General features: G+C 51.3%; 9 protein-coding genes across 9 annotated transcripts; 5 read left to right on the top strand and 4 right to left on the bottom strand.

The window, feature by feature from the left end:
* Positions 1-114: 114 nt before the first annotated feature.
* Positions 115-2008, top strand: JCM6883_005932 (uncharacterized protein; the record flags this gene model as incomplete). Its single annotated transcript, XM_076634373.1, has 5 exons — positions 115-199; positions 265-642; positions 699-1562; positions 1628-1727; positions 1798-2008. The coding sequence occupies 5 exons, from the start codon at positions 115-117 to the stop codon at positions 2006-2008; spliced, it is 1638 nt and encodes a 545-aa protein (XP_076485659.1).
* Positions 2009-2231: 223 nt separating this feature from the next.
* JCM6883_005931 (uncharacterized protein) lies at positions 2232-4148 on the bottom strand (the record flags this gene model as incomplete). Its single annotated transcript, XM_076634372.1, has 2 exons — positions 2232-3645; positions 3712-4148. 2 exons carry the CDS (start codon positions 4146-4148, stop codon positions 2232-2234), a joined length of 1851 nt encoding a protein of 616 aa, XP_076485658.1.
* A 4605-nt stretch (positions 4149-8753) lies between these two features.
* JCM6883_005930 (uncharacterized protein) lies at positions 8754-11543 on the top strand (the record flags this gene model as incomplete). Its single annotated transcript, XM_076634371.1, has 7 exons — positions 8754-9203; positions 9382-9963; positions 10032-10139; positions 10209-10305; positions 10373-11145; positions 11219-11357; positions 11425-11543. 7 exons carry the CDS (start codon positions 8754-8756, stop codon positions 11541-11543), a joined length of 2268 nt encoding a protein of 755 aa, XP_076485657.1.
* Positions 11544-11818: 275 nt separating this feature from the next.
* QCR8 (ubiquinol--cytochrome-c reductase subunit 8) lies at positions 11819-12372 on the bottom strand (the record flags this gene model as incomplete). Its single annotated transcript, XM_076634370.1, has 4 exons — positions 11819-11901; positions 11970-12083; positions 12160-12196; positions 12304-12372. 4 exons carry the CDS (start codon positions 12370-12372, stop codon positions 11819-11821), a joined length of 303 nt encoding a protein of 100 aa, XP_076485656.1.
* A 342-nt stretch (positions 12373-12714) lies between these two features.
* On the top strand, positions 12715-15484 carry JCM6883_005928 (uncharacterized protein; the record flags this gene model as incomplete). The annotated part of the gene is made up of 8 exons (XM_076634369.1): positions 12715-13110; positions 13222-13285; positions 13355-13378; positions 13444-13515; positions 13587-13996; positions 14064-14150; positions 14214-14435; positions 14510-15484. 8 exons carry the CDS (start codon positions 12715-12717, stop codon positions 15482-15484), a joined length of 2250 nt encoding a protein of 749 aa, XP_076485655.1.
* An 838-nt stretch (positions 15485-16322) lies between these two features.
* JCM6883_005927 (uncharacterized protein) lies at positions 16323-16997 on the bottom strand (the record flags this gene model as incomplete). Its single annotated transcript, XM_076634368.1, has 3 exons — positions 16323-16493; positions 16555-16854; positions 16920-16997. 3 exons carry the CDS (start codon positions 16995-16997, stop codon positions 16323-16325), a joined length of 549 nt encoding a protein of 182 aa, XP_076485654.1.
* A 1793-nt stretch (positions 16998-18790) lies between these two features.
* JCM6883_005926 (COP9 signalosome complex subunit 1) lies at positions 18791-20697 on the top strand (the record flags this gene model as incomplete). Its single annotated transcript, XM_076634367.1, has 7 exons — positions 18791-18899; positions 18966-19306; positions 19369-19503; positions 19564-19872; positions 19940-20140; positions 20208-20539; positions 20607-20697. The coding sequence occupies 7 exons, from the start codon at positions 18791-18793 to the stop codon at positions 20695-20697; spliced, it is 1518 nt and encodes a 505-aa protein (XP_076485653.1).
* A 348-nt stretch (positions 20698-21045) lies between these two features.
* On the top strand, positions 21046-22230 carry JCM6883_005925 (uncharacterized protein; the record flags this gene model as incomplete). Its single annotated transcript, XM_076634366.1, has 3 exons — positions 21046-21120; positions 21203-21337; positions 21412-22230. 3 exons carry the CDS (start codon positions 21046-21048, stop codon positions 22228-22230), a joined length of 1029 nt encoding a protein of 342 aa, XP_076485652.1.
* A 118-nt stretch (positions 22231-22348) lies between these two features.
* JCM6883_005924 (thiolase family protein) lies at positions 22349-24263 on the bottom strand (the record flags this gene model as incomplete). Its single annotated transcript, XM_076634365.1, has 11 exons — positions 22349-22494; positions 22573-22672; positions 22745-22812; positions 22888-23196; positions 23263-23351; positions 23416-23427; positions 23509-23611; positions 23698-23807; positions 23884-23982; positions 24051-24124; positions 24186-24263. The coding sequence occupies 11 exons, from the start codon at positions 24261-24263 to the stop codon at positions 22349-22351; spliced, it is 1188 nt and encodes a 395-aa protein (XP_076485651.1).
* Between the last annotated feature and the right edge of the window lie 200 nt (positions 24264-24463).

Genomic DNA, 24463 nt, shown 5'->3' with positions numbered 1-24463 from the left:
GTTTCGGTTGCCTCTCTGCCTCCTACCACCTCTCGTTTTAAGCCCGCCGACCCTTTCCCTCGACTCTAGACTCACTCCAGCTCGCGTCCACGTACCGCAGAGATTCCCAAGGGAATGAATTCTACCCCACCGAAACCGAGTCAATCTCAGCGGATCCTCTCGGCTACAGCAGCATTGTGCAACTGCCTGACTGCAGGATGTGAGTCTGATAACTGCTGTGTTAGTCTACTGTAACTCACTGACCTTGATCGCTCATGATTGTAGCGATTGGGACTTTCCCTCTTTGGGCATCACCTCTAGCCAGAAGTCTACACCTGACCTCCTCGCAGCTGAACCTACTCGCATCCTCTGCTATCCTCGGGGAATACGCAACCGCCGCAACTTGGGGTGCACTTGCGGATTCCTACGGTCCTGGAACAGTTTCGATCGGAGCGGGAGCTTCGTTCGCTTTGGGCTATGGGGCGATGGGGTTAGTAGCCAAATTGGGGGCTCAGATCGATAAGGAAGGGAAAGAGATCAATAAATTGTTGTGGGCGTTGTTGTGTGTGACTTATTTCCTCGCTGGGTGTGGAGTCGCGGGAAGTTATTTCTCAGCAATGATCTCGTCTACAAAGTCTGCTCCAGCACGACATTCGGGTCTAGGTAAGCACGCGCTACTGAGGCTCTACGAATGGTGTCTGATGACCTTGACGAGACAGCTATCGGAGTTCCATGCGCCGTTTTCGGACTTTCACCTCTTTTCCTTTCCTCGCTCGCCTCATACTTCACGACAGAGTATGATCGATTTCCCAACCTACCCGGGACTTCGGAGATGGAGCTCGATCCAGGAAGGTGGCTTCTGTGTCTCGCGGCATTATTGGCGATTGTGAACGGGATCGGGGGAATCTTCCTGAAGGAGCTGCCGTGGGAAGACGAGTTGGATACAGTCGACAAGGCTGTCTCCGATTCCGTCGATGGAGGAGATCAGGAAGCAGCGGACGAAAGGACTTCTCTGTTGTCTTCACGAGACCGCGCTCGATCAACCTCACACTCCCATTCTCGACGTCCTTCCTCTGATCGTCGACAATCTTCTACCCATTCCCGCCTCCCCCATCACCATCACCCTCACTCGCAAACGCTCCGCCAATTCATCTCGACCCCAACGTTCTGGCTCTTCGGCTCCCTTATCCTCCTCTCGACCGGTCCCGTCGAAATGTACATGGCGTCTCTCGGTCAGATTCTCGAATCTCTTCTCGCCATATCGACGAGGGAGATCGTGACTCCGATGAAGACGGGAATCAGTCATGCGTTACAGGCGAGGAAGGATCATATTGCCGTTTTAGCGGTCGCGAATACGGTCTCGAGGTTGGTCGTAGGTGCACTATCGGATTATCTGTCGACTCCGGCTGTTGCTACGGCCGAGGAAGGAGAAGGAGAAGGGGAAGGTAGTAGAGCAGGAACGGGGAGGAAAAGGATCAGTCGATTGGTGTTCTTGATGGGGGCATGCGCGGGTCTAGCACTCGTTTACGTGTGGGGCGGAACCGGACTATCTTCGGAGAGCGGACTCTGGATCATCACGATCAGTGAGTTTTCTTCCTCCTTTTAAGCGCGATTCGAAATTGACATAGCTGAGTCGTTCTCGACACAGTTAACGGTACTTCTTATGGAGCTATCTTTACTCTTTCTCCAGCGATCGTTCGTTCTTGTTGGCCCGTAGAGCACTTCGGTCGCAATTGGGGTCTCTTGACGTGAGTTCTCTCCCCTCGTCTATTTCATCCTTCGTTTCGAAGCTCATTCCCTCGCTTTACTTTGATCTAGATGGTTCTCCGCTATCGGCGCTTTGATCTTCACTCCACTCTTCGGTATCCTCCGAGACCTCGCAACCTCCTCTTCTTCCCCCTCTTTGATCCTCGACACCTGCGCTTCGTCAGGATGCTACAAACCAATCTTTATCGTTTCGGCGATCAGCTCTGGATTGTCTTGCGGCGTTGTTGGACTGTTATGGAGGAAGTGGAACGCTATCGTCTAATCAGGTTCGGATCTATCTCACGCATCTTGTTTTGTTATCGTCTCGTTTTACTGTATCTCTCCCTCTCTCTTTTACTCGCATTCTCTCGTGTTGTTGCAATCTCTTATCTATCACATCATTGAACGATTCAAAGGCCGGTTTGCGAGAAAAGGATACAAGCGACAAACGACAACAATCCGAAACAGAACAATCTACAGACTTCCCCTACTTCACTTGCAGTGCTTCACTCTTCGCTGCTGCTCTCCAGCTCATCGACTTCATCGTCTATCGAGTCTTCCCTCCCTTCGTATCTCCGCTTGTTCGAAGCCGATTCGATTTGGTGTCCTCGATGATCTGACTCTGCTGGTTCTGGTTCCATACCACCTTCCTCAGACTCCTCCTCGTCGTCGTCATCGTCCGCTCCAGCATCCGCCATCCCCGGCATTTGCGTACTGACGAATCCAGCCAACCAATCGTCTCCCTCTTCTTCTTCCTCCTCCTCCTCTTCCTCTTCGCTGCCGAATTGACTATACTCTTCCGTCGAGCTCTCAAAGAAGCTCGAAGCGTCGTCTTCATCGTCCTCGAATTCCCCTTCCCCTCCTTGTCTCGCATTCTGATCATCCTCATCTTCTTCTTCCGACGAATCATCCGGAATAGAATCTTCGTAATCCTCCTCCTCCTCTGCAATCGGACTCGGTCCAAGTTCTTCCTCTTCCTCCTCCTCCGCATGCGAACGATCGTATTGAGAGAACCTTCGAGTTCCCAAAGCGTCCGCAACGGCATCTTCCAATTCTCTCCTACTCCTAGCCGCATTCGAGTTCGCCATATTCGTGCTGTTCGAAGTTGAGTTTGAGTGAGAGGTACGCGAAGGTCGAGGTAAGAGTGGGATAATCGGAGGATCGAACGCCGGATTCGCGAGCATTTCGAACAATGTCAAATTGTTTGTCGATTCGAAAGTTGATGAACGACTCGTTTGATTCCTCGCGCTTGAGCCGACGAACGAGGTAGGGTCGGAAGGATTCGAATCGGGGTTTGCGTAGACGGAAGGAGGGATCGGGAGAGTTGGAGGAGCGCCGTTCGAAGGCCAGAGATGATCGAATGCATCGAGGGAGAGGGTGGAGTGGTTCTGCGGGAGTGCGTTCGAGTAATGTAATGTCGGAGTTGAGTAAGAAGAGGTGGAATGGGAAGCGGGAGGACGTGGGAGAGAAGGGGAAACGAGAGAAGGTTCGACTCGACGAGCTTTTTTGCGAGGTGGGATCGGAGGAGGAGGCATTTGTTGAGCGTCTTGTTGAGCGCGCGAGAGTGTCAAACTTGTCGATCCCGAAGGATGCAGGTTCGAGCTTGATCCGTTGACGGCTGAGGCGTTTCGATTTCTAGCCGGAGATGAAGAAGCTGGATTCGATCGACCATTTTGTCCCGTATGACTTTGTCCCCTCCTGACCACCTCCCCTGTCCGTCGTTCCGGTCTTGCCCATGCTCCCTCTGATCTATCCTTCTTGATCTCGGGTCTCAAAGTCATCGTGAACTTCCTTTCTTTCTCGTGAAACCAAATTGTCAATTTGAACTTGTTCACTTTCGGGTTTGATTCTTCTCGAAAGGCGTAGAGGAACTGAGGTGGTCCGTTATCTGCTCCTTTCGCTCGAGATCGTCGAGGTTTCCTAGCAGTGAGTCGCAAAATTTGTCAATGAGCTCGAATCTCCCATCTCAACACGAAAACAACTCACAGTTCCTTGATTCTCCACTTGCCAGCCTTCGCGAGACTCTCCACCATACCCTTCAAATCCCGCTGCTGTCCATCCACCATGAACCGATCATCGTACTCCGCATCGTCCCTCGAAATCTCGCTAAACGCGTCGCACACTTCTTGTATCGTACTCGTTTGTTCGGGCGCCCAATGTTGAAGTCTCTTAGCATCGGTCCAGTACCACTCGTGTGCGAAGCAGACCTGGTAAGGCTGCAAGTTGATCAGTCGGAGAGGAAAATCGGTCGAAGGTCGGAGGACGTTGCATTGGGAACAGCGGAGGAGTGATCCGTCGTCGACTGGCGTTGTTGATGAGGAGTAGGGGATCGCAGAAGTCGAAGCGACAGGAGCTGAGGAGGAGGAAGGGAGGGAAGAGGGTCGAGTTTGATCAACAGCGGGAGCGACTTTTCGACGAGGCATGGCTGGGTATGGCGCGATAAGGTGGTTTGCTAGGTCTGTGAAGTCATTCAGTACCTGTTGTCGAGTTCGTGAGTTGTTTAGAGAGGTCAAAAGACGCGAAAACAACATCTCGCGTTGGTTCCCTTTCTCTCACTCTGCTCGACCTCGATCTCGATACCATCAAGCCTGTCGGGATACCGACTGTGTTCTTAGCGCAACTTTGCCGCACGGGGTCAGCAAACGCCTTTGCCAGGCCGCTCGACTTGTTCATCAATGATCTCCCTGCTCTCTCCTTCCCGCCAGACTCACCCGATGTCCTCAGTCCACAGCACCGTTCGACAAGCTCTTCTCTCAATCTCGTCCAAGCTCCGTGGTACTCTGAACGGCCGAGAGGAGACGAAATGAGAAACGGATTGCACGCTCGATGCGAGCATTGTACACGAGATCTCGAGAGACGGAGTGGACAGATACAGGCGACTATCAAGGAAATTACATCAGTGAGTGAGACCCAGAAGCTCGATTTTTTTTTCTTTTTTCGCTCGATTCCTTTGCATACCCATCTCCTCCTGGCTTGTTCTTTCAAATCTCTTATGTCTCGCTCGATAGGATCTGTCCGTGTTTTGTATTGGATCAACCTTCAACCATCGTGCGCTGGTGAGCTCGTCGCTAATTCGGAACGAACGTTCGACTCCGACCCGTTCGACTCGTGGGAAACTGGACAAATCGTTGGGCATCCCACTCTTACATGCATGCTCGATGACCAAGCAAGTGACCAAGGATCGACTCAGGAGACGACAACGACGCGCGCGCCGACAGACGAATTCCACGCAGTTCTTACATTCAGCGCTCGGGCTTCAGTCGGCGCCTGTGTTCCTCTGCGCTCGTTCCTGTCCTCTCGTTGGCTTGAGCCTGCTCTCTCTTCATCCTCTTCCTCCTCTGCTATCCTCCTCCCTTTGTGGACAAGATGGACATCAACTCGCTCCTTAACCCCTCTCCTCCACGGCCTCAACCCTCGCCTCGCCCCGCTCCACGCTCGTCCCGCGTATCGAAGGATATCGATACGGTTTTCGAAAACATTACCAAGTTGCTTGGCGAGACGGAACTCGTTGAGGCTTGGGCACACAACGCTGTAACGGCGTTCGAGAAAATTCGGAAGGGCTCAAACAAGCCTGATGAAGATCTAGAACCCATACTCCATCGACTGACAGCCATGTACGAGAGGTGTGAACGGTCAAGAAGGCGCATGGGAAAACCCTTCAAATCTGGGATCTCTTCTTCGCCGGAGGAATCGTCGTAAGTCGACCTCCCTCGAGTGAGCAGTCGAGTCATTGGCTGATATACTATGGCGTTGATAGGAACCACTCGAACAACTCGCTGAAGGTATTGAAGTCGGTGATTCTGGCCCAAGCTGGTTCCATGCTCGTGCGGTAAGTCAGATATCCTCCGGTATGTCCACTTATGCAACCCTGCAACCCATGTCTGATCTGGCATTTTGAACCATCGGAAACGGGTGCGCTTCGCATATGTGGTACCAGCTAGTTGTTCCTCGAGTGTAGTGGAGCCAGAATCGAGTTTGATCCAGCGAGAGTTGCGAGAGACGACTTTGAAAAAGGGAGGGTTGCATCGCATGTGGGGTAACGTCCCAAATCCGAATGGGTTGCACAATTTGACCAAATCGTGCAACCCAATGCGATTTCGCGCCCCCAAAACGCGAAGATGCAACCCTCCTTGTACTCCTCCTCTCGCCTTTTAGACAGCGAGCGCAACACATATTATCGTTCCTCAATGTAATCTCAGCTGATCTATGGACTCGCTTTCAATATTAACGCCGAGAGGCTGGCGCAATGAGCAGACAAAGGTTGTTTTTCGCTCCCACTCAGCTGTCATCCGCAAAATCTCCTGCTTTTGAATGGAGCATTGTCAGAACGGATCATCTCGAGAACCTGACGCGTGTCGTGAGGGAAAGTTACGGGCGTAAGGAGCAGCAGTCGCCTCTTCTTTTCTCGATTTTTGGTGACTCCGTTTCTCAGTCAATCTGAGCTCCAATGGGGCTCTTAGCGCCTCAAGTTACTCTGTAGACTTAGACGTAGTAGGCTAGCTGGAAGATCGGCTTGTCTAATGCGTTTGAGAGAGCTAGGTTCGGGTTTTGTCTGTCTCAAAGCTCAGGTTGCGTTTTCTCTTCTTTTGCCGTCTGGCTTCATCAAACGCTCATCGCTCTCCTCAAGACTCTTTCCATTTGATAATCCTATACACTTAGTCCCTTCTGTGCCATTTCCGTGGTCTCACTGCTGACTCTAGCCCGTTGAAAGGAGTTTTCTCGAGCAAGGCAAAAACAGCACTTCCTGTTGTTTATTCCTATTCCTTTGACTCGCAAACGTTTGTTCAAGTCTAGGTATATACTTCAGACATACTAGCAAAAGCTTAGAGACCTGGTAAGTCTTCAACAGACGAAAGGTTGAGTCACTTTTTCAGCGCGGTTCACTTCTTCGAGAGCGATTGCTACTGGATGTGGAAGCTCGTGACAGCTCATGAGGATGTCAGCAACACTTCTCAGTATTCAGAACAAACTGCCTGCGGCTAACGAGAGAGATCTCAGCGGGGTTGCACCTCGCGGAAATTATGCAACCCTCAGGTTGCACGTGGACCAAGCTCGAGGGTTGCACGAGTTGACATTTTTTGACTTCTCTAACTCGAGGGTTGCACAAGTGGACGTCCAATCGTGCAACCCCCCCACATTACCCCGGACACGATCCGAGCGTCTCACTCGCTGGACTCTCTCAAGCCCTATACACGCTTTCTGCCTCCATACAGCTGTAGAAACAGTCTTTAGTGGCAACGTAAGCCAAAAATTACACGAGAAGAGCGTGTTTTGAGGGAGAAATGAACGTTCAAAGAGGAGGGTTGCAGGGTTGCACAATGGTAAGTACCGGATATCCTCCCACTTGCCACGGGAAATGTATTGAGCTTGTACGCTCGACAGGTGAAGTACTGCTCTTTCGTCGCGACCGAATACGCCTATCGAGTCGACTTGAATCCCGCTACGCGTTATCGGGAACAAGCGCGCCGTGATTTGGAAGTTATCGACAGCCTGGCGAAGCATGATGCGAAAACGGTTGCTGCCACGCGGGAACTCCAATCTATGTTTGCTAAAGGTCAACCCTGGGGGCCTCACTCGAGGAGGGTGTATATCCGCGATGAATTGCACAAAGTTGCAAAACTACTCTTGTGTGTTCGGGACACCTTGAGGGAGGTGGCCTATAATGAGGCCGTTTCAACGGATTTCATGTATCTTTGGATCGTGAGTCGAACCCGCATCTGTTTGGGGTTGCCTTGCTGATTGCATCGCCTTTCAGCCGACTCCGCAAGAGGTCGAGGATGCCGTACAAACGTGGCACAACCTGGCTGCCCGTGCGAGTACTACCCTGGGTCCTGTGAGTCGCTTAAGGCTATTCAAGCCAGTCTGCTCTTTTGACCCCTCGGGAGATTACAGAGCAACGCTTTTCGACCCACTTATCGAGTTCTCGCGGTAAGTTCGGAGTTCAATCTACTCCTTCCCTTGCGCCCTTTCCCTTCAATCTTCTCCTTCAGAGTCCACCTGACAATCTCTTCTATAGACCACAGCCAAATGGAGTTATCAATCCTCGGCGTCGTCCCTCGGATCGCACCTCGTTCAGCTCAACACTCGACAACGCGCGATCTATTTCGGCTAGGGAGGATCAGCCCATCCGTCTCACCTGTCCTTTAACGACGTCTCTCCTTGCCTTGACTACCTTGTTCCGTATTCTGCTAGCGATCCTTGTCTCGATTCCTCTTCCTCGCTTGCAATTTTCCTTTGAACCTTGGCAATTGCTCCTCTCGCTTCTCTATGAATTGGAGTCGAATTCTCTAGCGTGACGATAGACCGGAGGGATAGCGATACGTGGGTTGAATGCTCACAGATCAGACAACTACCGGTCTGTACTCTCTCCTTCTCCTTCCTCTATCCGACCAGATCCCTCCTCTCCCTCCTCCTCGAGTAGTTCACTCGGATCTTCGCCCAACATGCTCAACATCTGATCGAGGTTACCTATCAGACCATCGAGTTTTCCTTCAAGATCATCTGCAGCTCCTTCCGCTTCGTTCAATCTTTCGAGCATCTTCTCCAGATCTCCTTCACTCAGTTCTTCCCCTTCCTCTTCTACTGAGTCTGTATTGTTGAGTGCGGCAGTCGAGGAAGTAGTTGTCGCTTGGAGAGAGGAGAGGAGGGAAGAGAGAGAAGGAGGAGGAAGGGAGGAGGAACTTCTGAAGGGCAAGGGTTCGCTTCGACTCGACGGTGTTGTCTCCGCTGCAGGATCGTTCTGTGCTTGTTCGGGAGTCTCTCGTGTCGTCGAAGAGGTGGGAGAGGCGAGAGTTTGATGAAGGAAATCGAGATCCGAAAGTGACACTGTTCCCGCTTAGGAGGTTGGTTTGCGCGTTTCTATAGTGAGATAGGACTAACATGTACTCACTGAAAGTCAAGTCGAGCGATTAGAGTGAAATGGAAGAGACAGAGAGAGGATCATCGTCTCGCTCGGTTCTCTTTCTCTCTTCCCTCTCCGCTTCTGCCACTCTTTCGACTCTCTACGCCACGAGACAACACCCACAAAGATGGATCAAGTGAATGGATACTCGATCGCGGATTTCCAAGGTCGATTGAATGAACAAACTCCCTCATCTTCTTCTCCCTCTCTCTCTGTCCCTCTCCCTTCGACAGACCCTCCCTTGAAAACACTACCAACTGCTATAGCTCTTCTCACGGTCGCGCAATCTCTCAGATCTTCAGCTCTCTCCCTCCTCCCTTCTCTCTCGAAACCTCCTCAATCTCTGAATTCTCGAGTTCGATACGCGAAGATATGGTCTGATTATTACCGATTAACGACGACATCGATCATAGTGTTGAGATCTGCGGTCACCTCAGCGAGTAGCGGAGAGTTTAGAGGAGGAAGGATAGAATTGAGGGCGAATGCGATGTTGGCTCAACACCTCGCCGATCTGTACGAAGGGACGGCAGACGCAGAAGCCGTCGTATCAGAAGGAGAAGCAGCTCTCACGAAGGCTGTGAGTCTGGACCATTTCGATTCCGCTATGTGTCTGCAAGCAGAAACTGACCTTTCGCCTGTTCTTCTTTTCTCCCTTCCCGCGGGAATAGCAAGCAATCGCTCAATCCGTACGTCTCTCATACGTCCGTCAACATTCGAGGTTTTCAAGAATTGACCGCTCTTGTCCGTTCCTTCAGCACCCCTCACTCTCGTCTTTCATTCCTTCGCTCACACTTCTCCAAGTTCGCCTCGCCCTTCTTTCGAACAAGCGTGTCAAATACGCCCGAACCCTTCTCAAGAAACTACTTGCCTCGCCTCTCTTGTCGACGACCATGCCTGAATCCCTCGCAGCGCTTTACTCGGCTCATTCTACCCTCGCGACTCTTCCTTCGATCCCTTACGCCGAACGAATCACCGCGTGGCAGACTGTCGCTTACCTCGCCCAGAGTCACGGAGATTCGCAAGTCATGATTCTCGCGATTCTCGCACGAGCGAGGTTAAGCCTCGAAGCGAATGATTGTGAGACATCGAAAGATTGTCTCAAACAGATCCAGCAATTCTTAGGCCCTTCATCAGACGTCAAAGTCGAATCAGGAACAGGTGGAGGCACCGATCAACGAATTAGATTCTCGACGGCGGTCAAGGTTGAGTTCAGGTTGATCGCTTCTTTGTTGGCGGCTCAATTGGGAGAGGTGAAAGAAGCGAAAGATCTGTTGAAGACGACACATGCTTTGCTGGACTCGGCGGACGCTAGCACGTCGCTATTCAATGATGGAAGAGTGAGTCTGTCCTAGGTCTCACGTGTCGAGCTGAAGCTAATCTTGTGAGGGGAACTCTTTCCTCGCAGGTTCAAGTCACAGGTCAAAACGATCCAGCCTCTATCCCATCCTCTTCGATTCGGTTCAGTCTTCCGGCCCATTCTGCTCTATACAGTTTCACTTACCTAGCGAGTGTCGTAGGTCGTCGTTTCCCGCTTCTGTGATTTTCAATTTCCGCTGAACGATGACTATCTCTCCGACTGCAGGCCGTTCATCGAGACCCCTACGGAAAATCACCGAGGTCAGCACTCTTTGTAGACGAAGGGATCAGGGTTGCGAGAAGTCGACTCGAAGGCAAAGAACGTACGTTTGGTCGCTCGATCCGTTTCCGAGATCGTCGATGTTGACACGATTGATCCCTCTTCTGCAGATCTCTTACCGATGAGTCGAGTTAGCTCTGCGGCCGAATGTCTTACTTCGACTGCACGTCTCAAGGTTCATCTTCATCTGTTCGCGTGCGAATTAGCGATTATGCGAAATTCGGCTTCGGAGGCGACACACCATCTTCTATCTGCCGTCTCTACTTCGAGGGAGCCCACACCGCCACGAGGAGGAAATCAAGTATGGGACGAGTTCAGAGATCGCTTGATTCTCGATCGAGGGTTGATTCATCTGATCAAAGAGGAGGAGGAAGACGCAGAGAAATGTTTCGAAGCCGTCATCGTTTCCACCTCGAAGACGTCAAGCAAGGGAAAAGGAGTCGAATCAAGTGGAGCGACGACGATGCTTCAACTCGCTGAGATCTCTTTACTGTTGCTCAAACTGTCTCAGGGTTATTCAGTGCCACTTTCGAGTTCCTCAATCGCCTCTTCCCCCATCATGTCCCGTTCAACCTCTCACCCTTCCTCCCTCTCCTCCGCAACTCGTCGCCAATCCACCTCGGACCCAGCTTCAGCTCGACTCGAAATCCTCACTCTATCTCTCCTATCTCTCTCCGACGAATCGTCCCCCTCTTCTACCCAAAACCCTTCGATCGAATTCATCGTCGCATTGACGAAAGCCCTCACATGCGGGGAGATCACGAAATCGAAATCGAACCTCTCGAACGCTCTGACTCTGACGGGGAAACTATCGGCGAATCACGCGAGGGCTTTAACGTTGGCGTTGTTGGCGAATCTGTTCCAACAAACCAGGAACTCGGAGGTGAGTTTCTCTCCCACTGATCTCAGTCTAAAGTAAAGAGGCACTGAGAATTCGGTGAGATTCACGATAACAGGCTTTGAAAATGTTGAATTCTTCATTGAGGTTGATCCAAGGAATGGGTGGGAAACCGGTACAACTCAATGCTCAAGACAAGGAAGAGTATATCGTCGGGAACGCGAGATTGGGTCTATGGCTAGGAGAAAGATTACTCGGTACGGTTCTCAGAGTTCCTCGCTCTTTCAACTTGAGCTCGACTGACTCAAGCCTCTGACTACACAGCATCTCTACGTACAGTCGAGAAAGAAGGATCAGAGAAGATTGAGAAGCAGAAGAAACTGAACGAGGCGCATCGGATCGTATTGAGGCAGAAGGAAAAGCGAAAGTTTGGAGCAGAGTGAAAGACAGTCACGGCAGGATCGTGCCATTGTCTCCCATGTAGTCTGCTCGAAAATGCCAATATCCTACTCGCACCTTACAACCTCTGAGGGGCGGAGGAATCGACTCGTCGTTTTGGACCAGTTCGCTCTCTGGCAGTGGATTCGAGACCCATACCTCTCTCTGCACGGCTGAGCTGAGTGCTACGAACTAGAGTTGGATTTTGCAAGAAAGAGACGAAGGAAAGTGGAAGACAAGTTACGAGAAAAAGAAAATTGAAGGGGGAATAAGAAGATGCTTAAGGGAAGAGACCCTTGGCTTGTCCGTGCTTCGAGTTTCGGAGGTGGTTATCCTTGATAGCCCATTGGATGAGTGCGTAACCTATCACGAGCGTATCGAACGTAAGCTCGTCGAATGGAAGGAGAGAGGAGGAGAAAGAGATGATTTACCGAGACCGAAAGGAACGGCAAAGTAAACGGCTTGTTGACCTAGACGTTTCGCACCATTGACAGCCCAGTGCTTGTAAGCTCCCCTCATGGGATCTTGTCGGAAGGGGGAGAGGGCTATTCACAGTTTCCGACCAATCGAATCTCATCAGTTTCGAGTCGACGCGATCGAAATATGAGGGTCGGGACTCACTGTAGGTAGCGATACCCTTTTGTTTGGGTCCTCCCATCTATACGAACGAGGCATCACGAGCCGGGAGTTAGTATCAGAAGTAGAGGGATCTCTCATCAAGAGTTTCATCGCGAGAAGAGAGGGAGAAGGGGTGAGAGGACTTACATCTCCCCACCATCCCATGTATTTGTGCCCTGTGGGCATTCCAGACGAGACGGGAGCCGAAGAACGCATGATTGTGAGAGATCTGGGAAGAAACACCAAATCACTCGAGGTCAGTAATCAGTTCCGAGGACAGCGCGATGGGCTAGTCGGAACACATGCTAGCCTACGAGTGTGCAGCGGTAGAGACTCACGAGACGGGATGCGGAGGGAAGCGAACCGGTTTCCTGAAATTCGATCTCTTGCGTTGACCGATCTCGTCTCTTTGTTTCTGCTCTTTCACTTCTACATCCTATCCGGCCTCGACAACATCAGCTACAGTGTCGGCAGCGCGCTTACGTCGACAGACCGCCTGAACCTCCCCTCCCCCCTCTTTCCTCTTCGAGCCCTCCCATCCCACTCTCCTCTCAAGCGATGACGGGTAATTTGACGATCAGCGGAATCGCAGCTCACACGGCACCGACAGGAGCCGCATCCTTCTTCGGCTACCTCAAGAAATACCGGAAGAACAAGAAGCGACAACATCCATCCTCAGAGCTCATCTACTACGAAGGACTTCAAATCGTTCGAAAGTTCCTCGAATACGCCTCGACCCATGGAGTTAGCGATTTGCAAGCGTTCACGGCGGCTCACGTACCGACTCCGAGTTGGGTCTACAAAATGGTCGTGACGATTCCGGATTACAACATCGATAGAGCCGCAGAATTGCTCAGAACGGCGCTCGAAATGGATCCGAGAACGACGGAACTCGTTGGAGGAAGGAAATGGTGGACTATGAGAGGGAGAGACTTGACAGGAGAATGGATCGAGGTAAGGCAGCTCTCTTCCTCTTGCGCTGTTTCGAGACTCGCTCGAGCACGCTACAAGTTCTGTTCGGTATCATCCGAGCAAAGTTGACCCGATTGTATTTTGTGTACACAGATGAAGAAAGATAGGGTCAAGAGGGGGGCTTCACCTCCCGAACGTGTCTTACTTTATCTGCACGGTACGTCTTTCAAATTCTCTCAGTTGCGTGCCGAGCTCCTACAGCTGCTGACATCCTTCACGTGACCAGGTGGAGCTCATTTCTTCAGTTCTCGTGCGTGTGCATCCGCGTCAGAAGCAGTAGTTGAGCAATGTTCGCTCACGCTTAACTGGAAACAGTTGAAACTCATCGATACCAAATTCAACGACACGCTCGCAAACTCGATGCTCTCGCTTTCGCTCCTTCTCAACGTACGTTCTCACACAAGATACTTCGCCTGAGACCTTGTCGCGGAATTGACCCTCGTTCTCGTTTCCTTCAGGTCTCGCGCCTCAATACCCATTCCCCTGCGCTCTCCACGACGCCCTCGCCAGCTATCTCTTCCTGATCGATCCTCCCGCGGGTTCAGATCATTCCGCAATTCACCCTTCGAAAATTATCATTTCTGGAGATTCCGCCGGAGGAGGATTAGCGCTCTCTCTCCTCGTTCTCTTACGAGATCTCGGATTACCTCAACCTGCCGGAGCGACTCTTATCTCTCCTTGGGTCGATCTGTCGCATTCGTTCCCTTCGGTCAATGGAAACGATGAGGGAGATTACATCCCTTCGAGAGGGTTCATTTATCGTCCCGATCTCGTCTGGCCACCCCCTCCGAGTAAAGAGTGTGGGTTAGAGCAGGTACTGCTAGGGGAAGAAGGAGGGGAAATCGTTCAGCTCTATGAGCAAGTACAGGTATGTGTCTTTTCTTCCTTTCCGTTGAGAGGGAGAATGATACTTACTGAGCTTCTCACGAACACAGATGTACTGTCCGAACAACATGTTAGATCACCCTCTCGTATCTCCAGTCAACCAAGGTTCTCTCGGAGGTCTTTGTCCACTTTACATCGTGAGACGCTTCTCCCAAATCTCTGCGGTACTCCCACTAACTCCTGGACGATTTGTACGACAGGCTGCCGGTAGCGATGAACTCCTACGAGACGAAATCACCTACATCGCGCACAAAGCCGCGAACCCTTCCGCCTACCCTCCGAGTTCCGACGTTCTCGAGAAATTCCCGACTCAGAAACTTCACCTCGAAGCTGAATACCCTCCGACTTTGGTTCAGTACCAACTGTTCGAAGGAGGTTGTCATGTAGCTACTACGTTGTCGGTCGCTTCGATCGCGAAATACGTTCGTTTACGCTTTTCCTCCTTTGACCGAGAACGAGCGAAAAACTGACGGGTAGTATTGCGTATTGCGAACAGATATATCGGGGAGCGGCGAATGCGGGACTCTTCTTCTTGACTGCGGCGAAAGCGAAAAAAGATCGAGAAGTAGGAAGCGCCTCCAACTCATCTCATCATCACCACCGACACTCGTTGAAGAAACACCTCCATCACGACACTCCTCCTCAGTTCCACGCCTCTCCAGTCGAGCACGAACAAGCTCGAACCGAAACAGAAGGACAAGTGACGACTTCTGCCGTCAACGACGAGGCAATCGTGGCGCCCGCTTTGACTTCGATCGATCTCAAACTCGCGAATACGAAACTTCACCCGGATTTTGAACGAGAAGAATCTGATGATGGCGACACTGCGTCTTCAGCTTCACACTCTTCCGACGAGGACGACCAAGAACGAGAACGAGAAGTGCAAGAAGGAGGTGGACCAGTTTTAGCGAATTACCTCGACGAAGTGATCAAAGTTACCGGACGACTCCCTCCCTTCGATTCGAACCACATGATTCGACAACGAGTCTCCAACAAAGGGAAAACTCGACCTTTAGAACCTGCTTCCGAGTTGCCTGGATGTCGAATGAATCCGGAACATATTGGGAAAGTTCACGCGGGACCCGTTAGGAAATGGTTGAATAAGCGAAAGGAATGGGATGTCAAGTATGAGAAAGATTTGGAGAAGTGGAGGATCGTGAAAGGGAACGATCGAACGAAAGCGCAAGAAGAAGGGTTCTTACTCGGTCAATTCAAGGGGGAGAACCCTCCTCTGTGCGCGTTGGCAGGGTTCAGTGATCCCGAACTGGCGCAACAGGCAGGGGAAAGTGTCGATGAGGTAGTAGGTAAGAAGAGTTCGGCGAGTATGGCGTTGGCGTTTTGGTCGAAAGTCAGTTCGAAACCGGATGAGGACAAAGCTGGGGATGCGCAAGTTAAGGAGATGGAGGAGAAGAAGGAGCAAGAAGCGGTACAGGAAAGTGAAAAGGAGGAAGCTGCTACGGTTTCAGCTTAGTGTCGTCGTCTTCTTTTGTTTATAGATTTTTCAGTTTTGTCTCTCTCTGTCTCTTCAGTTTTACTCTCTTCGGATCCTTCCTCCTCTAGTACCCATACATAGCATCTTCAGTCAATCATCCAGCTCGTAATAGAAACAGTTCAGTGTCGAATCTTTCGGCTTTTAGTATTTGTTCTCCCCTTCGAATCTCTTCTCGCTCTTTTTCCCAGCTTCGCCTTCGCTCACATTGTCTGCGAGAGTCTCCACATTCATCGCACTGTAGACATTCATCGCACTGTAGGAAGCTGCTTGCTCTGTCCCGCGAGAGGAAATATCGAGGTCAGCGCGGGATCTACGCTGTCTTTCTCCTCTTCCTTGGTACACATTTCGAGCGGTAGTCCTTCCATATTGAGCCCTTTCTATCCTTGTCCTTACCAAGTCGAACATTGCAGACAACTTGCCTCGCACCTCTTTGAAGGACTGGCGCATTGACCACAAAATTGTCAAAATTCGAGGGATAGCAAACCTGTGTTAACGATTTCGCGGATGCCGTTCGAGCGTTCGACCTCGCTATTCGTCTGAAGGCGAATCACCAGATGACCACGGATCGAAGGCTCTCCCGCAACCCTTCCACCGTCATCACCACCAACGTTCACGGGGATTCAAAGGCGAAGGTTTTTCGAAGCGAGACCAAAAGAGGGACAGATTTTCAGGGAGAAACAGCGATCGGAAACAAGAGAGGGTAAAGATAGAATCTAAAGAAGAGATGATAACCAAGAGAGGATGAACGATAATAAGATAGAGGAGGACAGAGGATAAATGCGAACAGATATTTCCCAAAGCCCAGGGGGCATTCAACCTAGATCGCGAGTCGGTAGATTCGACGCTGACGGAGAGTTAATTGACCACGATGACTGAGGGCATGCTGTTGAAGTTGTTCAAGACGTTTGAGCAAAGTCGCAGGGTGGTACCTCGCGAGACTTTCAGGAAGAGCCTTTCCAGATTGCCTTAAATCTGTATTCCATTGATCCTGCCGTGGAAGATAGCGCTAGTCAGTACTCGAGCGTAGGTAGGCGGAAAGACCGGCTCACCCAGTACTCCGAATTTGCGACGGATCCCCGGAAGCTCTCGATCCACCTCAGGAGCCTAGTCACATCCTCCCCAGACTTGATGGCTGGTCTCAGGCCAACATTATCCCCGTTATCCGCTGGGTTCAGCCCGAACACCCCATTCATGTGTCCTTTCCATGCGTCTACAGCTTGAGCGAGGACGGGGTAGGTAGTTGGAACCGAGGCAACCGAGGCGACAGCATTGTGCAGGTTGTGCTGCCAGGTGAATCGAAGAGGTTCCTTCTCGAGAGCGTCATGGATCGACTTTGGAGAAGACAAATTCTGCTCGCGCGAATACTGTATCAGCGAGACAATTTACAGGCAGCTCGATAGCAGGATTACCATACCTGGTATCCGGATTCCACGCTGAGATACACCAGCTCAAGCTCTTGGAGGAGGAACCGCGCTGCCCAGTACCCGTTCATGTGAGTGTCGTGTTCATGCCCCAGGATGCTGTGATATGCGTCGTCAGCGGTCTGAAGCGAGAAAAACTCGATCATGCTGGACTGCCATCGCTGTGTCGCGTTTGTGTTGAAATTCCAGTTCGCGAGCTGAACGATGCGGTCCAGGCTCCGATTTCGTGTATGATCTCTTCGAAATTTTGAGGTACCGTTCCGTGCCGGGACATCGGGTAGAGACGAGACGAGAGATCGACAGGGAGGTCGAAGAGGAGAGCAGCGGGAGAAAGGGAGTCGACTGTTCGAGGTCGAGTTCGTGTGAAGGGGCGCGAGCGTAGGAGGCGAACGAGGCTCGAGCTTGGTTCGCCAAGATAAGCACGTGGGGATAGAGTGGGTCCGAGTGGTGAGCCTTGAATAGGGGAAAGAAGGTGAACCCTGAGCTTGATCCATGCGAGCAGAAATTCGCGTGGGAATCAACTCGATGCTTCTCTCCCCGTTTCCCCGTCATCCCTTCTTTACCTTCGCCTAGAAGACGCTAGGCTCATCTCGAAGAGCGGCCTAACCTGCGCGCGAAACTTTCAAAGGTGGAGCAACTTCACCGTATCTCTTTGCTCAGTTTTCTCATCCCTCCTTCAGGCGGAGGGACGGGGTCGTTGATCGCGGTTCTCTTCTCTGCTTCAACAGCTCGTGTGTTTGAGTTGACATACCTCGTCCGCGAGCGTTATCTGAGGCACTAATGCACTGACAACCAGATCGTGAGAAGCCTCAGAGGCCCGACCCTATGGCTTCTTTTGCTTCAGGATCCCATCCCGCTCTTCGCTCTTCGCTCTGCCCGGCGCTGTCGGGCAGAAAAGGCGCAGGCGAGCGCTTTGAAGGTGACAGCGCTGATACTGATAGCGGCATTATATACTTTAGATTTGGCTCTCTCTCATAATCCTCTGTAGTCCAATGGTTAGGATATCTCGCTTTCACCGAGGAGACCCGGGTTCAATTCCCGGCAGGGGAAAAACATCTCTTTTTGCATACGAGGATCAACATTCTCTCTCCAGTTTCTTTTTCCCTTCTTCCTCTCCGGTACCCGCTTTGGCGTTTCCCATTTTTCTCCTACGTCAGCACCTCACAGAGAATCGAGATTCGTGCATGGCTCGACCACGAGATACGTTCCAAGAAGTCGAGATTCGTTTGAGTTGTCTCCGTCGAGGTTTCTCTATCTTTTCCGTTCGTTTGTGCTGTTTCGACGGTTACGGCGTCGTCTGGATCATTTGCAGTCATTGCCTGCATTCAGGACTTCGGCTCACCAAGCTTGGTGTCCCTCCCCTCGTCCAAGATTAAATTCCGCTAGGGCCAACTATCGACGAAGCATCGAATTGCTGTCTCTACCGGGACATCTCAGCACACTGCACCTAGCTCGACATAAGGAGGGTCTAGAGAGTCCTGCAGCCGAAACCAGCGAGATATCGGCCTTCAAGAGCGAACGCAAGGTCGAAATTCCTCAAACTGCACGAGTTTTCTCTTGCGCTATCGGTCAGAGTGAGGCCAGTTTTGGCTCCGGGATTTATAGAGACTTCACGAGTAGCTCTGTAGGTATACGGTCTGCATCGCTGCATCGTTCCAGGCTCGACAACCTGTCTCGAATCCCGAAGCTCGAATTTTGGATTCCAAAATTTTCCAAGATCTCCACGGGAGACTCACCCGCAGTACTGCGATCCGTGACTGTTGCTATGTGTACAGGGTAGAAGCTACACAGATAGCGGCGAGAAATTAGTCTCCTCGGCGGCTCCACTCTCTCTCTCTCTTTCTCTCACTCATTGCCTTTCAACATGGATATCGACCTACCTGCGGCTCCTTCACCTGCTCAACCCATTCGTCGTATCGTCGTAGGCGAATCATCTCCTTATGATCTCGAGCAATTGGCAAACACCTGGGAGGGTGAGTGAACGCATTGCTCCCTCCCGCTCTCACGCCGTGAAGCTGACTACCCCGTACGCTCAATAGGTAGGAGCAAAGTGAACCGATTACTCTTCATCGCCTCCTCCACCCCTTCTCTCGCTGGACCAGCACTCACTCTCGCACTCTCATCAATCAAACACCTAACGCTCGACACGAACCTGTACCAAGAAGTGTTTCAACACTATCGACAATTCATCAACTCGATCGAGGAAGGGAAAGAACAAGATCCTGGTGCGGTCAGTTGGTACGGATCGGTCAAGGGGAGGGAAGAAGGGTTGGATAGGAATTGGTTGGAATCGGCGAAGAAGGAAGCGTCGAGTGGGAAAGAGAAATTGGAGGTTGAGTTGAGAGGATATACGACGAATCTCATCAAGGAATCAATCAGAGTAAGCGTTCTCGTTCGATTTTCGTCTTCCGCGCGAAACTCACCCGTTTTCTTGTTGTTCAGATGGGTTATCGTGATCTAGCGAGGTTCCAATACCGCTGTGGAGAACTTCAAGACGCAGTCAGATCGTACACGAAGTCGCGAGAATACTGTACGACGAGTCAACACGTTTTAGACATGTGTTTGGGAGTTATCGAAGTTCGTTTCCCTTCCTCTCTTCTCTCCTGCGAGTAGAACTGATGGAGTCGTCCGAGTTAGATCGCACTCGATATGAACAACTACGCCTTCGTACGAAACTACGTCGTCAAAGCCGAATCCGCTATCGATGCCGCCGCTCAATCCTCCTCAACCGGTTCGAAACCCAAACAAACCCCCGTCCTCTTACCGGGGATGGTCGCACCAGCTCAAGATCCGATCGAAGCGGCGAAAGAGAGGGAACGTAAGATCATTCAAGAAAGATTGACCGTCGCTGGGGGAGTTGCGCATTTGGGAGCGGGGAGTTTCGAGAAAGCTGCGTTTGCTTTTACGGATTTAGGGAGTGAAGCGATCAATTCTGGAACTTCTCACGTTCGTTCACTCTCACTCCATCGCTCCGAGGAATAAGGAACTGATAGAGCGATCCTTCGACGAACAGTTCATCCCAGGAGGAGATATCGCCCTTTACGCAGTTTTGACCTCTCTCGCCTGTTTCGATCGAGTTCAACTCCGTACTCGAGTACTCGAAAACTCGAACTTACGTCCTTTCCTCGACATCGAACCTTACTTACGAGAGATCGTTCGTGCGTTCTACGATTCGAAATTCAAACTCGGTTTAGAATTACTCTCGAAACACGAAGTAAGTTCTGCTCCTCTCTCTTCCCCTCTCACTCGTGATTAACTCTGATGATTATGTTATTGAGTAGCATCGACCACTGCTCGACATTCATCTCGCCTCCCACGTCCCTTCCCTGCTCCGTCAAATCCGTCAACGAGCCCTCCTCGCCTACTTCCAACCGTTCGGATCCGTTTCCCTCTCGCGTATGGCTTCCGCGTTCGGAATCGACGCACAACAATCTTCGAACGTTTTGTTACCGGAATTGATCGAATTGATCGAGAGGGGAAGTTTGAAAGCGAGGATTGATTCGGCGAAGGGAACGCTCGTGGCGAAGAAGAAGGATTCGAGAGGTGAGGCGTTTAGGAACGCGCTGGAACAGGGGGAGAAGTTGCAGAAGAAGGCGATGGCGAGTCAATTGAGGTTAGTCGTCTCCCAATCGAAGAGAAGAATCGAGAGAGCGAGAAACTGATGGTTTTGACGGGAGTAGGATGAAACTCTTGAGGAACGATGTACTCGTCAAAGCTTCGAGAGCGAATCAACAGCAACAGCAACAACAACTCGTTCTCGACGATGATTGAAGCGCTGAACTGTTTTGTAAAAAGAAAATCGCAATCTTCTCTCTCTCTCTCGCAATTTTGTTCTCGTTCCTGTTTCGTCTCGTTAGTACTAGTATGGATACTGTCTCTGTTTTTTTGTGAATTGGTTTCCCCTTCTGCGAAAGAATTTGAGAGGAGCAAGTTCGATGAGAGCATTTCCTTTATCCCTTCTCCACTCACTCGACTACCCGCGACTCTCCTAACAGCCCCAGTATACACGGATAGCGCACTCTAGCAGTACACGGACAGCAGCAGCGCTCTCGATCCCTCGCCCTCCTTCTCCCCACTACCTCTCATCATCTACATCTCCCTTCCCCTCCCAGTTAGGCGATGGCGGACTACTGGGTCAGTCGAGACAAGTACTTCTGTAAATACTGTAAAATCTTCATTGCGGATGACAAGCCCGTATGTCCTGTCTCCTTCCCTTCTCCCTCCTCATCTCTCCCTAACTCCCCTCACTCTCGTTACGGGCTCGCTTCGCTCGCAGTCGCGCATTCAACACGAGACAGGTCTGAGACATAAAGGGAACTATGAACGTTACATCCGAGATATCTATAAAAGAGGAGCAAAGGATCAGAAAGACAAGATTGAGGAATCGAAGGAAATCGCCCGGATTGAAGCTGTAGGTTCCCCTTCTCCCTTGTCCCAGCTACTCAGGTGTAGTCATTTACACGATCGGGGTGAGTGAGGATTTAGGCAGCGAAAGCAGCTATGGGAATTGATCCTTCTCTCGACGCTTCTCCCGTCGCTTCAACTTCCAAAACTCCAGCGTCAGCTCCAGCTCCCGCGACGACGAAACCAGCGAAACCAGCGGACCCATACGCGAATTATACGACGGCTGAATCGTTGGGTTACAAGGACGATGCGAAGGAGAAAGAGAAGGAGGAAGCGGAGATGAGGATGAAGGAGGGGACGATTGGACAGTGGCAGAAAGTAGCGAAACGACCACCGCCCCCAGTGGCACCTCCAGTGGCAGTACCTACGGGAGGATTGTTGCCGGTTGGAGTGAGACCGAGAGTCAAAGAGGAAGAAGGAGGAGTGAAGAAAGAGGAGGGAACTCCAGAGGGAGGGGAATCGAAACCTCGATTACCGAACGAATCAGAAGAACAGAAAGAACCAAAGAAGAAAGGGTATTTCACAGAAAAGAGTTACGACCTCGATGACGATTTCGATCCGACGAAAATCTCGTCGGGAGGGATCAAACTGAAACGGAAACGATTGACTCTGAAAGAGGAGGAGGAACTCGAGAGGGAGAGGAAAGAGAGAGAGGAAGCGTCTGTACCGATTGAGGGAGTGGATGAGAGAAGGACTGGCGGGAGAGGAGGTTGGGAAGAGGCGGAGGTCAAGGAGGAACCGATGATTGAGTTTGAGGAGAAACCAGTTGTGACGGAACGGGAAGAAGAGAAACCGGAGGTCAAACCAGATACGACGTCGAGTGGGAAACCAGAAGGAGGAGGAGGTCGAGGGTTCAAGAAGAGGAAAATGCATGGAGCTGGCACAGTTCGAAAAAAGTGAAAGCATTCTCTCTTTGTTTGACTCCCTCTGGAGATTCTCGTACTACGAGAGGAAGAGAGAAAGAGAACAACACTGAAATAATTTGCTTTGCGAACGGAAAACACTTCTTTACGAAAACTTAGCACTTCTCGAGTACGATCGCGATTCCTTGTCCACCACCGATACAAGCTCCTCCGACGGCGTATCGTTTGTTCAAGCGATGAAGGTTGTGGACCAAGTTCGCTGTGATACGAGCTCCGGATGCTGCGAGAGGATGTCCGAGAGCTGAATCAAGACAATCAAAGTGAGTGAGCTTGTGAAGACAAGGAGAAGCAGACGAGGAGGAGAGATGGGAGAACGTACCGATCGCACCTCCGAAGACGTTCGATTTATCATTCGGGAGGTCGAGCTCACGTTGAACCGAGAGCCACTGAGCGGCGAACGCTTCATTGATATCGAAGAGCTGTCGCATGCGAATGAGAGCAGGATCAGCTCGCTACTCGAGAGACCGTGTCAGAGTGAGAGAGAGACTCACGTCGATATCGGAAATCTTGAGAGAAGCTTTCTCAAGAGCACCTTTGATCGCTTCGACAGGTCCGATTCCTGTTCATATTTCGACTTCTGTAAGCTCTCCGTAGCTCCACTCTCCGAGCGAGTGAAAGGACCCAGGGCGCTCACCCATGATAGAAGGTTCGACCGCAACGACATGATAACTCAATACCCTCGCGAGTGGTTTAATCCCATACCTCCCAATCGCCTCTTCACTCACGACAACGTTCGCGGCCGCACCATCACAGATCCCACTCGCGTTCCCGGCGGAAACGACCCCTCCTTTCGAGAACACCGAAGGAAGCTTCGCGAGTTGTTCGAGAGTGACAGAGGGGCGGGCGTGCTCGTCTTGAGTGAACTGGATGGGCTCGCCTCCGCGTTTCTTGGGGGGAAGAGTGATTGAAGTGATTTCATCTTTGAAGGCTCCGGCGTCGAGTCCTGGGTACGAGAAACGAGAGTGAGCGAAGAAGAGAGGAAGAGGGAGAGTGAAACTGCGTTTGTTACCTTCTTTCCAACGTCTTTGAGATTGTTGAGCGTACTCGTCACACTGTTGACGAGTGATACCGTACTTGTTCGCGAGGTTCTCTGCCGTACTATTGATCGTAATCTGGTCAGTTGCGAGGAAAAGAGGAAGTAGCTCAATTTTGAAGTACTCACATTCCCATAGGTCTGCGAGATCATGGGAAGAAGGCAGGATCAGCGCTCTCTCCTCGTAGGAGCTACTCTTCCTGAATTCGTCAATGTACTCACGTAGGGTTCGGTACTCGATCCGTCAAAGCCGCCGCAAGAGAATCCTCCAACTTCAAATCGACTCCATACCTCGTACCGAACCTCGATGCTCCCGAAAGCGTATCTACACTCCCTCAACCAACTCTACATCAGCTCACTCTCTCGCCAGAGAAAGAAGGGAAGGGAAGGGGAGAGAAAAGGGGGACGAACAAGGAGAAAGTGACATTTGTTCCGACCCTCCCGTTAAAACGACATCAGCTTCCCCTAACTTGATCTCTTGCGCAGCGTTGATGATCGTCTGGAAACCACTTCCGCAGAGCCTGTTCGTAGCGAAATAATCAAGTCAGCTCGATTCGCTTGAATTCCGTCCGACTCGAGAGAACGTTTCGGACGAACCTGTTGATCGTGACAGCTGGGACATCTATCGGTAATCCACTCAAATGACCGACATGACGAGCCAAATACGCCGCAGATGGATCAGAGTAGAGCACTTGTCTGTGAACCCACTCGGATCAAGCAGTCAGATGGCGAGCGAAATGACAGCAAGGTGGAGAGAGGCTCACCCAAAGTGTACGCTGTCTACTTTAACTCCTTGAGGTAGTTCAGTAAGTGCAGCTTTACCAGCGAATCCACCGAGCTGCGAACCGGAGAGAGAGTCAGTGATCAAGATGAAGAAGCTGCTAGTGGGGCAGACTCACTTGGGAGGCCGTGAAGTTCTTGAGTGATCCTCCGAACGCTCCGAACGCGGTACGTTTAGCTGAAGCGATGTAGACCATTGTTTGAAGGTGAGAGAGGAGAGAGCAAGCTGAAAACGCGAGCGAGAGTTTCTCGGTTATCTCGGCAAACTTGCAGGATTCGAACCAAGCGTTGACTTCGTTCTACGAGGCTCTGTTCGACTCGGAGAGTGCTGCAGAGTCGGACAGGATGGGACCGAGTAACGAGAAACGACGAGAAAAGGTATAAACTGCATACAAAA

This window comes from Sporobolomyces salmoneus, assembly GCF_050403485.1.
Source record: "Sporobolomyces salmoneus JCM6883 DNA, S_salmoneus_JCM6883_v1_ctg58, whole genome shotgun sequence".
Taxonomy (NCBI): Eukaryota; Fungi; Basidiomycota; class Microbotryomycetes; order Sporidiobolales; family Sporidiobolaceae; genus Sporobolomyces; species Sporobolomyces salmoneus.
Note: the sequence above shows the minus strand (reverse complement) of the source record. Positions and strands in the feature narration are given on the sequence as shown.